The sequence below is a fragment of the Takifugu flavidus genome, chromosome 1 (genome assembly GCF_003711565.1).
Source record: "Takifugu flavidus isolate HTHZ2018 chromosome 1, ASM371156v2, whole genome shotgun sequence".
Classification (NCBI taxonomy): Eukaryota; Metazoa; Chordata; class Actinopteri; order Tetraodontiformes; family Tetraodontidae; genus Takifugu; species Takifugu flavidus.
In genome coordinates this window covers 15,927,668-15,939,761 of record NC_079520.1, presented here as the reverse complement: position 1 = coordinate 15,939,761, position 12,094 = coordinate 15,927,668, and the positions used below count along the sequence as shown (strand labels likewise).

Below are 12,094 nucleotides of genomic sequence, written 5' to 3'. Positions count from 1 at the left end.
AGAAGACTTCATCACAACACATTTGTTGTTGAAATGAACCCGCTAATAGCGAGCTGCAGAGAATTCTAACAGGAGGTGAAAGATTTCATCTCTGTGACTCAACACTTTCCTGGCTTTGAGGTGCAAAAATGAAAAGATGTGGATGAAGCAGCTCAGGAATGAAAAGCAGAGGGAGGAGGAAGACGGATGCACAGAGGAGAGAATAAGACAAAAATGGGGCACAAGGGAAGAATTAAGAGTACTTCAGAGGTCAAGCAAGCAAGGGGAAAGAGGCCAGAAAGGAGCAAAGAGAGAGTGAGCTATTGTGGGGGTGGATGTGATGGCTTTGTGGGGCATGTGTCTCCAGGGTGCCAGGGGGGGCCCCTGCCTGGCGGTGCATGGGTGGAGGGAGGATAAGATCTGCAGTTGCACAAGAGGAGGAGGAGGATGGGGCAAAACAGGGTCTGAGTCTAATTCATCTCGCCCTCTCCCCCTTCTTTTACTTACACAGGCTCAAACTCCCTCAAATCCCTCTTACCAGAAACCCGCTGAGTGCAGCCAGTCACCCAAGAGGCAGTTGACATAACAGCCCCTGGGCGCTCATGCCTGTTCGCTCATGCCTGGGCGCTCATGCCCCTGGGCACTCATGCCTGGGCTCTGCTCGGGAGAAGGAACGGACACTGGAAAAACTGCACCGAGCCGACTGAAGGACAGCTGCTATTGTCTCCAGGAAAAATGATGTGCAGCGCTTTCAAAAAGACAAAATTAGGTTCAACACAGAGGAGCATCTATGCACCCCCCCCCTCCTCCAACATGCTGCCTCTTTGTCCCAGCCATCCGGTCTTTCATTGCTTTATTCAAAAGAAGCCTTTGAATCTGACGATTGGGCAGACAGGAGGAGTCACCCCAAGCACGCAAACAGCAAAATCAGGCAAAACCAAGCTCTCCAATGCATGCGTGGAAGCTGCAGTGAGGAGTGGGATGGGTGGGGCTTTATCTCACGACTCGTGCCTCCTCTCTCACTCACACCACGTGCTATATAGGATTATTTTAAGTGGAACTGTGAAGTGGGGCAGAAACAGGGGGTCTTGGGTGACAGCTGTTTTGTAGTAGCTACAGTTCAATCATCCACCCTTGAATGTTAACCTAAATTGTCCCCCCCACCCCAAACACCTGAAAAGCATTACCCTCGTTGCAATCAAATCTGCCAAGCCGGACGAAAAAAGGCTGAAACGTGTGCACATTTAACACAAAATCACTCTGTGCATCTACAGTCATGTTAAAACTATTTGAAAATGTAAAGGTCACGTGATGAATATACTTATTTATGCTGCTTGTGAGTATTGAACTATTTTATGTTCAACCTTTCACCCTGCTGGCCCCTTTTACTACAAACGCGCTAAAAATTCACATTTTAGGAACTCAAAAGGAGGATATTTGTGTGTTCTGTCTTACATAACTGTGTGATTTCAGTTAACAAACACAATTTGTGACAATCGCCTCGCTCACAATCCACTAGCAGAGCTGCCTGTTCCTTGAAACCTGCTCCACATGTCAACAACTTATCTACATGGACTTCACCCCCCGGGGTGGTCGCCTGCGAGACAGCGAGAGGTTGACATCAGCAGAGTCGGTGGGTGGCGAGGTTGTGTTGGTAGGCCCAAGCTCAGCAAAGTGGAATGTCTCCTCCAGAGAATACTGTTAGTGGGGTTTCGCTCCCAGCTCTCTGGTGTCCACCGAGCAGAACAGACACCATCTGGCCAGCTGGAATGCTCCTGAGCAGTGGGGGTGGTGGGGTTAATGCGGCCTCCTACGCTGAGGGGGGGATGGGTTAGGGCTGAGCATTAACAGTGCCAGTAGGACCCATTAACTGTCAACTTAACTCTGATGGAGCAAAACTATGCTCAGAACTGCAGCCATGCTCAGAAACCGTGTTGCTGGGTCCAATTAACCCGCTTATTCAACATTCATTAACTCTGTACGTCACAAACCTGAATAGAAAAACGTGATGTATGATTTTAATTAGTTGTTTAAAGTTGTGAGGCGCAGAGGACGAGGCCAATACCGCTGGTGTATGAATTTAAAACAGTTTTTTTCCCCCATTTACATGGAGATGAGGGAGTAAACAGCGAGACTGGCTCCGACCAGAAAGCAACAAAATCAAACTGTTAGCACCTTTTAAGACACTATAATTATTACCTTCTGTTTTATCTATAAAAAATCCCCTTTTTCTTCAGAGTAGCACATGTGCAGTCTCATGCTTATTTGTTCCTTTTCTTCTTTTGCAAACTGCTGCTCATTACTAATCAGGGATGCAAAGACAGCAGGAATGCCAACAGTTATTGTGCAAGAAACAGAAAGACACCCTTGACCATTGTACCAGCTCTCACACTCACACCTCAGAGCCTCCAATTTACCTAATGTGCCTTGTCTTTGGCCTGCAAAAGGTAACTATTAAGCATGAGAATAAACACCATCACTTCTGTGCAGTCTCTTAGTAAATATAATGCTCTAACTATGTCCATACATATGGTTTAAAAAGCACTTTCTGCATGTTTTATAGAAACATCAGTCCCACACGGGGGCATGGAGGCAATAAAAACCAGGTTTAGGTGGATAAAACATTGCCAATAATTGGTCTGTTTTGAATACAACACAGAATACTCATTTATATTTTACTCGGTTCATTTTATGGCTTCATTTTCAACTTGACAAATATCAAATGTAATTCAGCGCTGGCGCCAAGCAAAGGGGGTGTATATTTTGGCGAGACGTCCATGCTTCCATATGGAAACTATTACACATGCATAATTTAAATAAAAGTTTCAAACATAAGCTTGTGTTTAAATGCTAAACCAATATTCCGATCATTAGAGACCCCCTTAAAACGGGCCTGAGCTGTGCAAATGCTATCAATTGCTGACCAAACACATCATCTCGGTGATACGTAATAGCCCTCTGCTGTAATGTCTATAAATGTGTCTTAGCAGAGATTAGCTGGAGGTTAACCCCCAACACTCTTCCCTGTGGAGCACCTACTGCTCATTCTGCTGTATTCAAACAAGCTAAAGTCTGACACCAGGCTCTCCTGAGGTGGGGGTGACCAGGGCGGGTGGGATCTGAGGTGGAGACCCAGTGCCTGGGTTTTATGTATTTAGTATTACAGCACTGTACTAGTAATATTGACTTGCAGATGTGGCCTGCAAATATTTATGTAAAATAGAAAATCAAGCACTAGGAACAGTATCTCCTAATCCTGCTGTTCTTTTGCTAGAGCCGAGTAAAAATCCTTGATTTACATCAAACTGAATAGGAGGAGTTTCACTGTATCCCTTGAACTCTTTTGCACATAAGCATCATTGTGGGAGGCCCGTTTGTCCAAATAAAATCTCAAACCTGTGCCAGCTTGACTGAGGGCTGGTACAGCTACAGCACAACACAAAAGCCCAATAAAAACACAATGACTTAATCTGAAGCTTTCAGTGGGAGGGGAAAAAAAACGAGCTTGTAGTTACGTTCTGTTAGAATGATTGACCCAAGTCATGGCTACAACAGTGACATCACTGATGCTGTAGGCCCGTCAAGGTAATAACTGCTGACTAATGTATATACTACGTCTCAGACCCTTGATTATATGTTCCTCCCAGTGGCCTTCCAGAACTTCCAGTTTCTCATGAGGCGTTCAGGTGAATGATAATGATGCCACAACGCATGACCTACTTCAGTCTTTCAACAAAAGAGCATCTGTCTCAGCATTTGGGGACTTTTAATGGTCCCGAGAAGAGACACGCCATACGGAGGACTTTGACAAGAGTGCGTACGTGTTCATACAAGTTTGACTCAAGCACGGTGCCGAGCGCGTTCTCCACAGACTTCCTGCGATTTTCCCTCCAAGACAGCAGCAACACAAAGCAGCCAAGAGTGTGGGACAAGTGCTGTCCTGTTTTGCATCTGACACAGATACACTGACAACACTACAACGTCTTATCAAGTCGTGCATCAGTTTTCCTTTTCCCTCTTGCCCAATGCTGCAGAAGATTCTTGAGAGGCCTGTTGTAACACAGGCCAAGGTAATGCCTCAAAGCGGCATTACTGTCAGGAAAACCCCTGCAAGTAACACAGCATCTTCCATTTTAAGATTTTAGAGCTAAATGAACAGCTCTTCATATGTTTGATTGGACAATACTGTAAGAAATGACAGCTGTTTAGTGAAAGATTGGGATTTTATTGTAATCCAATTTTGCCGACTCAAACCCGGGTTGAAAATGAAAATGATGAGCCTCAAACACAACAGCTGACACATCAGCCACAGTTTGAAAATAGATACATCTGCACTTGAAATGTGTCGTTCTGACACCATCAGCATTGTCTGAGAGAAATGTGTATGACAACAGAGGGCCAGTTTCAGAGCTGTCACGCCGTCTTATCACTTTGTTTTCACAGGTGGTTGTGCAGCTCACAGCCTGGAATACGTCACTCTTATCTCTGTCACTGTTTGCAAAGGGGCTGACTGAGGCAACTCAGTGGACCTCGAAAAACGGGGGGTTTAAGGAGAACACCACCTGGTTTTAAACTCCTGACACATGCATTCATGTGATTAAAGTACTCTCTTCAAAAGTCAGTTGTCGCACGGGGCAAAAACATGCACAGCAAGCAAATGGACTTGATGAGAGTTTCTGAAATGAAGGGATTTCCTTACAGAATGAGGTTAACGTGAGAACCGGAAGTACATGCATTGACAGGTGCTGATGGGGCCTGAGTGACAGCGTATCTGCAAAAAATGTCACATGTGGCATTTTCACACATATTAACCTCAGCAGGCAGAAGTAATGCCTCAAATAAAACTGTTGTAGGAACAGAGTTAAAACCATCTTACCTCGGCTATATTTACACTCACAAACGCAATCTTAATCTCAAATTCACACTGTACGTACCTGGAAGCCTTGACTTTTAGGCGTCTGGAAGCAAACGTCCCATATAAATATAAATATGGGACCAACGAACGGCAGCTATCAATCAAAATAAGCGAGCACAGACTTTCATAACACACTTTGCGAGCTGTCGTATGTTTTGAAAGACGCTGCCAAAGAGAACGCGTCAATCGTATTCGATTAACGAGCTTTGTCCTTTAAAATAACGGAAAACGAGGAAGGGGGAAAAACCTGTGGTAATGCTATTTTAGAGCGAGGGTCCAACTTTCCGTGCTGGTCCTCCACTGAGAACTGAAGGAGCCACTGTGCCGCCTGTATGAGGAACACAAGCGGCTGCGGGGAGCAGCTCGCACGTCCAGTAACTTCAAACTAAAAACCCATCCTAGCTTCTGATTGGCCCACACTCGGCGTGGTGGTGCATTCAAGTACACTTAGTAAATTCTCCTTATTCAGTTTAAGGAGTGAAAAAAAGATCAGTCAAAATACATTTGCATTTGTTTTTCCTTTATTCCTAGTTGTTTTATAGTTTGTAGACAGATGAGGATGCAAATAAGTATAAATATTTCTTATCCATTGCGTTGAATGTTAACCATTGTCCTAACTAAATAATATATTCTCTTAACTCCATAGTTTTAGAAAAGGGCTTGAAACACACATTTCTTCAACAGACGTCCGTTTATTACGTCGATCACTAAAACGTGTTAGCGTTGAAGCGCCCCCTGCTGTGTCTTTTTATTTTATTTTAGCTCATTTGATTAATTTGATTGTTAATTTATGGACGTAAAAACTCTTTCCGTGAGGTTATTATCTCATGAACGAAGTAATGGCCGGCCCTGCATTTGGTAACAAAACGGCAACATGACTTTCTTTTAATTCAAATCACTTGAATTAAAAGTCCTCTTCCTCCAACTGCTCAGCTGGGTAGAACCAAGCCCACCTGTAAAACACAGCATAACATTAATGATTTCCGAAAGCTGAAAATGTTTTATTGCTTTAAATGTTAGAGGGGTTATTTCTTCTAATTAGTTTAATTTGAAAGTACAATTAATCAGCACAGAACAGATAGAGGGTCACCTTGTCAGGACTGATTTTAGGACACATCCAGTTGTAGAGGTAGTAATGGAGGCTCACGTCGTCGACGTTGAACTTGAGTTGCTTTAGGAAACTGCTGTTATCCATCACGTCGTGAGCTGAGAAAATGTCACAACCTTTCTGCTGACAGGGCAAAAGAGATAATGACTCTCCATTTTAAATGAAACATCGCGCTCCATCATCAGGAAACTCACAGATTTCGCCAGAATAAGCGTGTCCTTCATGAGGTCGACCAGGTTTGTGGCAGTGGAGATGACAAAGAGGAGATGAGCTGCTTTCAGGCCAGTGTGGACCGGTTGATTTAGCAGCCTGGAGAAAATGCTGTAGAAACTCACCACACCTGTCAGAGTACCATCAAGTTCCTGTGTGTGAGGAGCAGAATTCAAGGAATTACACTTCAACCTGCTACCAATTATTCTGACAGTGAATAATCTCAGAATCTAATGCATCAATGAGGTTTCCATTTCATAATGCTGGTACGATGCAGATGGTGCCAAGTCATAGTCAAGATGGAGAAGGCTAAACCCTTCACTGGTCATACCCTGTCCCCAACATTAGACAGGAGCTTGTGGGAAACTAAGTAACTCCTGCCAAACAGGCCATTTACTGAACCAGATGAACCAGATAACTGAGAGACTGCAAACTGCAAAAATCCCACATCCCAACCACACAAACATTTAGAATCACTCAAATAATACCTGCACAGTTGCATAAGTGCTTTAAATGAATTGTGACATTAGCTACAAGAGACAAGAGAGCTGGTGGGCAGCAGGCTGGTGGTATGCTAAAGATTTGTGGTTACAAAGCACAAATGGCAGCGAGCTAAACCTCTTTCTTTTATGTTTGTGGGAATGTTTTATTATATGACTGCACTTTAATTCATGTTGCCTTCAATTAAAAACAACTTGTTTGACATTTATATCCCTCTGAGGTTGCAGCACACAGGAGAGAGCCTTTCCTCTCAGATGCATGCATCATCTCTGTCAATTCCTAATGTCAGCCTTTTATACTTTACCTGATAGATTTTAAGAAATCTAACCTAACTTTCAGGTAAATTACGTAATAACATTTTTACATAATGTTTTTGGTACCTTTTCCACCTCTAAATAAATAAATAAAAAAAACAGCAGTGATATTTGTGCTCATAAAATTATTATTAAAAAATGTTGAATGATGCATGCTGCGGTATGCAAAAATCGGATCTTTACCTCCACGACATAGGTGTCAACCACATTCTCCCTGGGTAACAGCCAGTGCTCCACTTCTTGTAAAGACAAGATGGTATTGAGGTGAAACTTGCGAATATTCTCTTGGAGGAGAGAGTGAATCTCCTCCAGGTCGCCTTTAGTTGCAGGTCGCAGACCCGGTATCTTTGTTACCTTGAGGAAACCAACACAGGACCCATCAGTGTGTCTGTCACAGTCCCACATTGTGGTGCATCGCTCCCTGGTGTGGCAGGTACAGGTCGGACTGTAACAGCACTACTGAGTCTTTGCCTCTAGGTGACAGCACACTCTCACCTCAGGCAGACGGTGGACCTTGACGGCTCGTTGCAGGCTCATGTTCCGCTTCTGACCCAGGTGCCCCACCTCCATCAGCTTTCTGGGATTCAGAGGACGCGTCCAGTACCTGTAGAACGTGATTGTGGATTTTACAAAGCTTATCAAAACATGTTAAGGTGTCGACTTGAGATTATACTTTATACTATAGTACTCTTCCCCCCCCTCCCTATATATAGTCAGCCGCAAAAATAGCAGTCTCGCGTATTTTTCTCGGAGGGATACCGACACATGCCACATCACTGGCATTCATTTCTTCTCTTTTAAATTTCAACAGGAATCGTTTTCCATTGTAAGTTAAATGTGATGCCTTTTCATCTGTTGTTGTTCTCCTTGTAATGCACATTGGCTCCACATACAAGACAGACAGGTCCGTCTTTTACACATTTAAACAGATATTCTGCGACTACCTGTTCAGAAAGGTCCTATTTTCTGCCTAATTTTTCAGAGGGGTAGTGCGGTGCCAGAATTAGCATTAGCATATAAGGATGCTGTGACTACTTCCTCTCTCTTGGTGGTTGGCAAGCCACAAATTGGCTCATTACCACGACCAAATGATGTGGAGTGTTGATTTTCACACCAAAACACCAGCAGAGCATTCTGGTACTTGTAGTATTAGCACATGCGCTTTAAGCGATAATAGGGCCAGCTCTAATAGTCAGTTGGTATGGCTGCGCGGGCCAAATATAATCATATTGCGGGCCAAATTTGGCCCACGGGCCAGAGTTTGACACCTACAGTGTAGTTACATTATAACTCTGCTGTTAGGAACGCATCGTTGTGTTTCTGCATGAAGAAAAGCTGGAAAAGGGTTTTTAGCCAGAGTGAAAGAAGGTGAAAATTCAATTATGGTGTTATGGTCTGGGCTTCTACACCAGTGGAGGAGTACATAAGAGGAGTGGCAGCAAGAATAAAGCTGTTATCAGGGTCAAAAGACACACACAATATGAAGATTTCACACACACACAAACACACACTCTCACACACATGCGCACGCACGCACACACCCACGCACACGTTTCAGATTCTCCTCCAGTGAAAAAAGCTTTATCACAGGCAATCAAGGGAACAGAAAAAACATATCCTTTAACTGCATGCAAATCAAATCCAAGGCAATTTACACGTGAGCAGTCAGAAAATAATCATCCAATTAGCCGGATGCGGTGCCGGAGGCTTTGATAAGTATGATTTGTATGAGCTGAAAACTTTACATGTACTCCAAACATTTGCCATTCGCCACTCATAGATGTGGGTCCATTTAAAAAAGAGTTTTAATTAATTACCATTAACTTATTAAATGCACTCTGGTGCTTCAAAAGAAGAAGTAGTGATGAGTAACAAACTCTGCATCCTAAAAGATCTACTAATCGCACTGTTACGTGCAGGGGGAATTTTTTTCAGGGGCTTTGAAGGTTGTGCGCTGGGAAGATGTTACCTGCAGGAGCTTAACGGAGTGGGCAGCACAGCAACAGTGGTGTAGACAGCCTGGTAGCGACCCTGCTGGTTTACCCGCCTGGTGAGTTCTCGAATCAGAACCGGAGTCATCCGCTTGAGGCGCAGCTTCTTATGAACGCACAGGAACTTGACCTGCACCATGCGCTTCTCCCTGCCCGGCACATTCAGCACAGTCACTTTAAGACATTTGCAGAATTGCTGCCAATGCTAATATGGCCCATCTGATGTCACTTGTGTCCATTTATGAGCAACTCACGCTTCATATACCAGGAGCTCTGCAGGGACCGCTGCGATGAAGCCCACCAGCTTATTACTGGAGACTACCCTGATGCCGCAGTGCCACTGGGCCAACCAGTTTGGAGGCTGTAAAACCCTGAGGAGGTAAAGAATGTCATTAGGAAACGCAGCTGAGAATAGATATGTGGGCTGTACATCAAACTCTGGTTCATCCTGAGGCCCCCCGCAGCTGCATTGCAAGCATCAAGGACCTGTACATAATGCAGAAAAAGCGTTCTCTGACGATGATCTATCAAGAAGAAGCCGCTGAAGGGACTGAAACCAGGCTCCTACGTGGTTTACAAGGACCCCCCCTACCGAACTGCTTTATTGGACATAGACACATCTGGGGTGATAAAGGAATGAGATTGCCATCTCTCATTTCCTTTACAAAACAGGAGCGCTTGCTTGTCAGCACATGGCTGCTGTAATGATCCTGGCTATGTCAGGAGGGCTGAAAGGGGTGAACTGGCGTGCATCAAATAAGCACTTTGTCAGCACAAAAAGGTCATAAACCTTAATTCTGACAGGGTTTTTCCTCCCGCAGGTTCAGTTAAATGTTCAGGTCAGACGTGCGGACCCTCCCCGCAGGAGGAATAACACCGCACAAAAAGCGTAACCCATTTAGACTCAAAGTCCAGACGGAGCAGATGCACCCTCTCACCATTGCAGGTACTCCGGGGAGAAGTCGAACCTGACGGTGTTGTCATCCTCCTCCAAGTAGTTCTCATTGAGCAGGGTGCAGAGCTCCCTCAGCTGCAACGGAGAAGCACTGTTCAGTCTGCCTCCATCAAACTTTTGCACAATCTCTCCTGACTTGGTAAATGCCGTTTCTGTGACTGTACAGACAGAATCTCACCACTGTCTGGCTGCTCATCTCCAAATTATCCCACCTGAAGCCTTCAGGTAGAGAGTAGGGGTCCGTGCGGACGCTGCCCTCGGCGTCTATAATTGGGCCATGGGTCATAACGCCGTCATCTGCACCATCTGTATTGTAACAACACATATTTCCACTCTAAATAAAATCGATCTGATGAAGGCTCTCTGGCGCAGCTCTCCTGGCAGGAGATGAGACTGGCACCGCTCTCACAGGTATTGATCTTCTCATCTCTCCCGGAGAAACGAAGTAGCCAAATTTTGACTATAAACACGAGCCAATGTTTTCACTTTTGAGAGTCTCCAGGAAAATACTGCTGGAAAAGAAATTTGCTTAATTACCCAGCCTGGGGACAGGCTGGGTCTCCCAGAAATGGTACTTGTGGTTCCTGGCCGCCTGGAGGCTCCTGGGAAGACCTTGGCCCAAGGAAAAGAGATGGAGGGCTCTCTGGATCTCCTGCTGCTTCTTCTCTGGGAGAGAACTCAGCTACGACAGGAGGACATAGGAGAGGAGATCTTATTAGCACAACTCAAGGTCACCTGTCAGAACGTTTCAGTGGTCACGTGACAACTTGAGCACAGGCCATTCATTTCAAAGTGTAGAAAAGTCCTAATCAGAATACAATATTCACTCCTAACATAAGGGCACAAACCATGGCAACGGGATCCTTGGGTTCCTCAGATCTCCAGGCACTTTCCTTCCTCTGCTTCTTTTTGCTCTGCTGTTTCACACCGCTGCCTTCGGCCTGTGTCATCGTCCCGCCACTGGAAGATAATTCAACCGCGTACGAAGGCCAGCTTTACTGAACGAACGCGAAAGTGCAAAAACACAACGTGCCGCTGTCAGACTTACGGGTTTGAGTCAGTCATTTTCCTCGGACGCTCAGTAGCAGTGAGGGCTCTGCCACATGTTAGTGGGTTTTCCTGCTCTTATCTCAGCGAGCAGGGAGGGGCGGAGGGTGACCCCACCCAACCGATAGATAACTTTGAGCAGTAGTAACAATTGAACAAGACCCCCTGCTGAGTGGAAGCTCAGGGGCCTACAGAACCTTTCCCTCTGTTTAAAAATGATCATGTTTTTGAGGCGATATGTCTGGATTAATCTCATTATTATTGTTCTTCATTCATCTGTGCTCTGATCCATCACTCCACTGTTTTGTTGTCTCGCTCCTTGTGATGTGCACAGTCAAAGCAGGGATAATTTTATCTGTAATTTGTAGTTTTACTCAGCAGCTGACAGCTAAGCCAATAGTCGGTGCCATTAGGAGGATCCTTTGATGGCTATTGTGATTCTTGTCATTTAACTCTAGTTTGCTAAGGGACTAATATAAGTGTTTATTGAAAAGATGATTTTGCTCTACAGAGGCAGGCCAATGCCAAGGTAAGAGATAATATCAGAAAAACTGTGACATTCACTGGTACCTGCACCATCTTGTAGGCTTTAATCTGCTGAAATTGTGCAAATAATGATGAGCCAAACTGTCAGGGCACATTTAAAAGCATTTTAATGTGAAGACAATGGTGGCGAAACAGCAGTTTGAGATCCGCAGCTGTCACCACAACTCACCATCTCCTGAGGTCAAAGGTCGTTTATCTTAGAGTCCGACAGTTGAGATGGCAGCTGAGATGAGCTCACAGCTAGTCTTGTCCTCCCACCTGAAATGATCCTCGTGTTTACCAAAATCTCATGTGACCAGTTCCTTTATGTAAACTGGGGCGACACCTAGTGGTGAGAATACAAACTGCACCCACTGGCCTCACACCCCTCTCACCTCACTGTATACAATGATATCCTAAATTTCTTCTCCTTTTTGTGTTTTCAGAGTGATGGCTTTAAAAAATTAATATGAATTTGTGATAAATGAAACATTACAGACTCTTGAACGGCCATCGAGTCTTCGTCTGTTTCCACGTGATGGCATTGAC

The 12,094-nt window shown here is 44.7% G+C and overlaps 1 protein-coding gene across 2 annotated transcripts; it reads right to left on the bottom strand.

Moving 5' to 3' along the window:
• Positions 1-5,397: 5,397 nt before the first annotated feature.
• LOC130527260 (glycylpeptide N-tetradecanoyltransferase 1-like) lies at positions 5,398-11,171 on the bottom strand. 2 transcript variants are annotated; one of them, XM_057035540.1, is made up of 12 exons: positions 11,022-11,171; positions 10,822-10,933; positions 10,511-10,655; positions 10,152-10,279; positions 9,957-10,048; positions 9,273-9,389; positions 8,997-9,167; positions 7,523-7,631; positions 7,211-7,381; positions 6,197-6,364; positions 5,985-6,125; positions 5,398-5,847 (listed from the first exon to the last, which is right to left on the bottom strand). In XM_057035540.1, exons 1-12 carry the CDS (start codon positions 11,036-11,038, stop codon positions 5,824-5,826), a joined length of 1,395 nt encoding a protein of 464 aa, XP_056891520.1. In that variant the 5' UTR covers positions 11,039-11,171; the 3' UTR covers positions 5,398-5,823. The 2 variants fall into 2 exon arrangements, with proteins under 2 accessions (XP_056891520.1, XP_056891529.1); XM_057035549.1 differs by having other exon boundaries at positions 5,985-6,122.
• Positions 11,172-12,094: the final 923 nt, after the last annotated feature.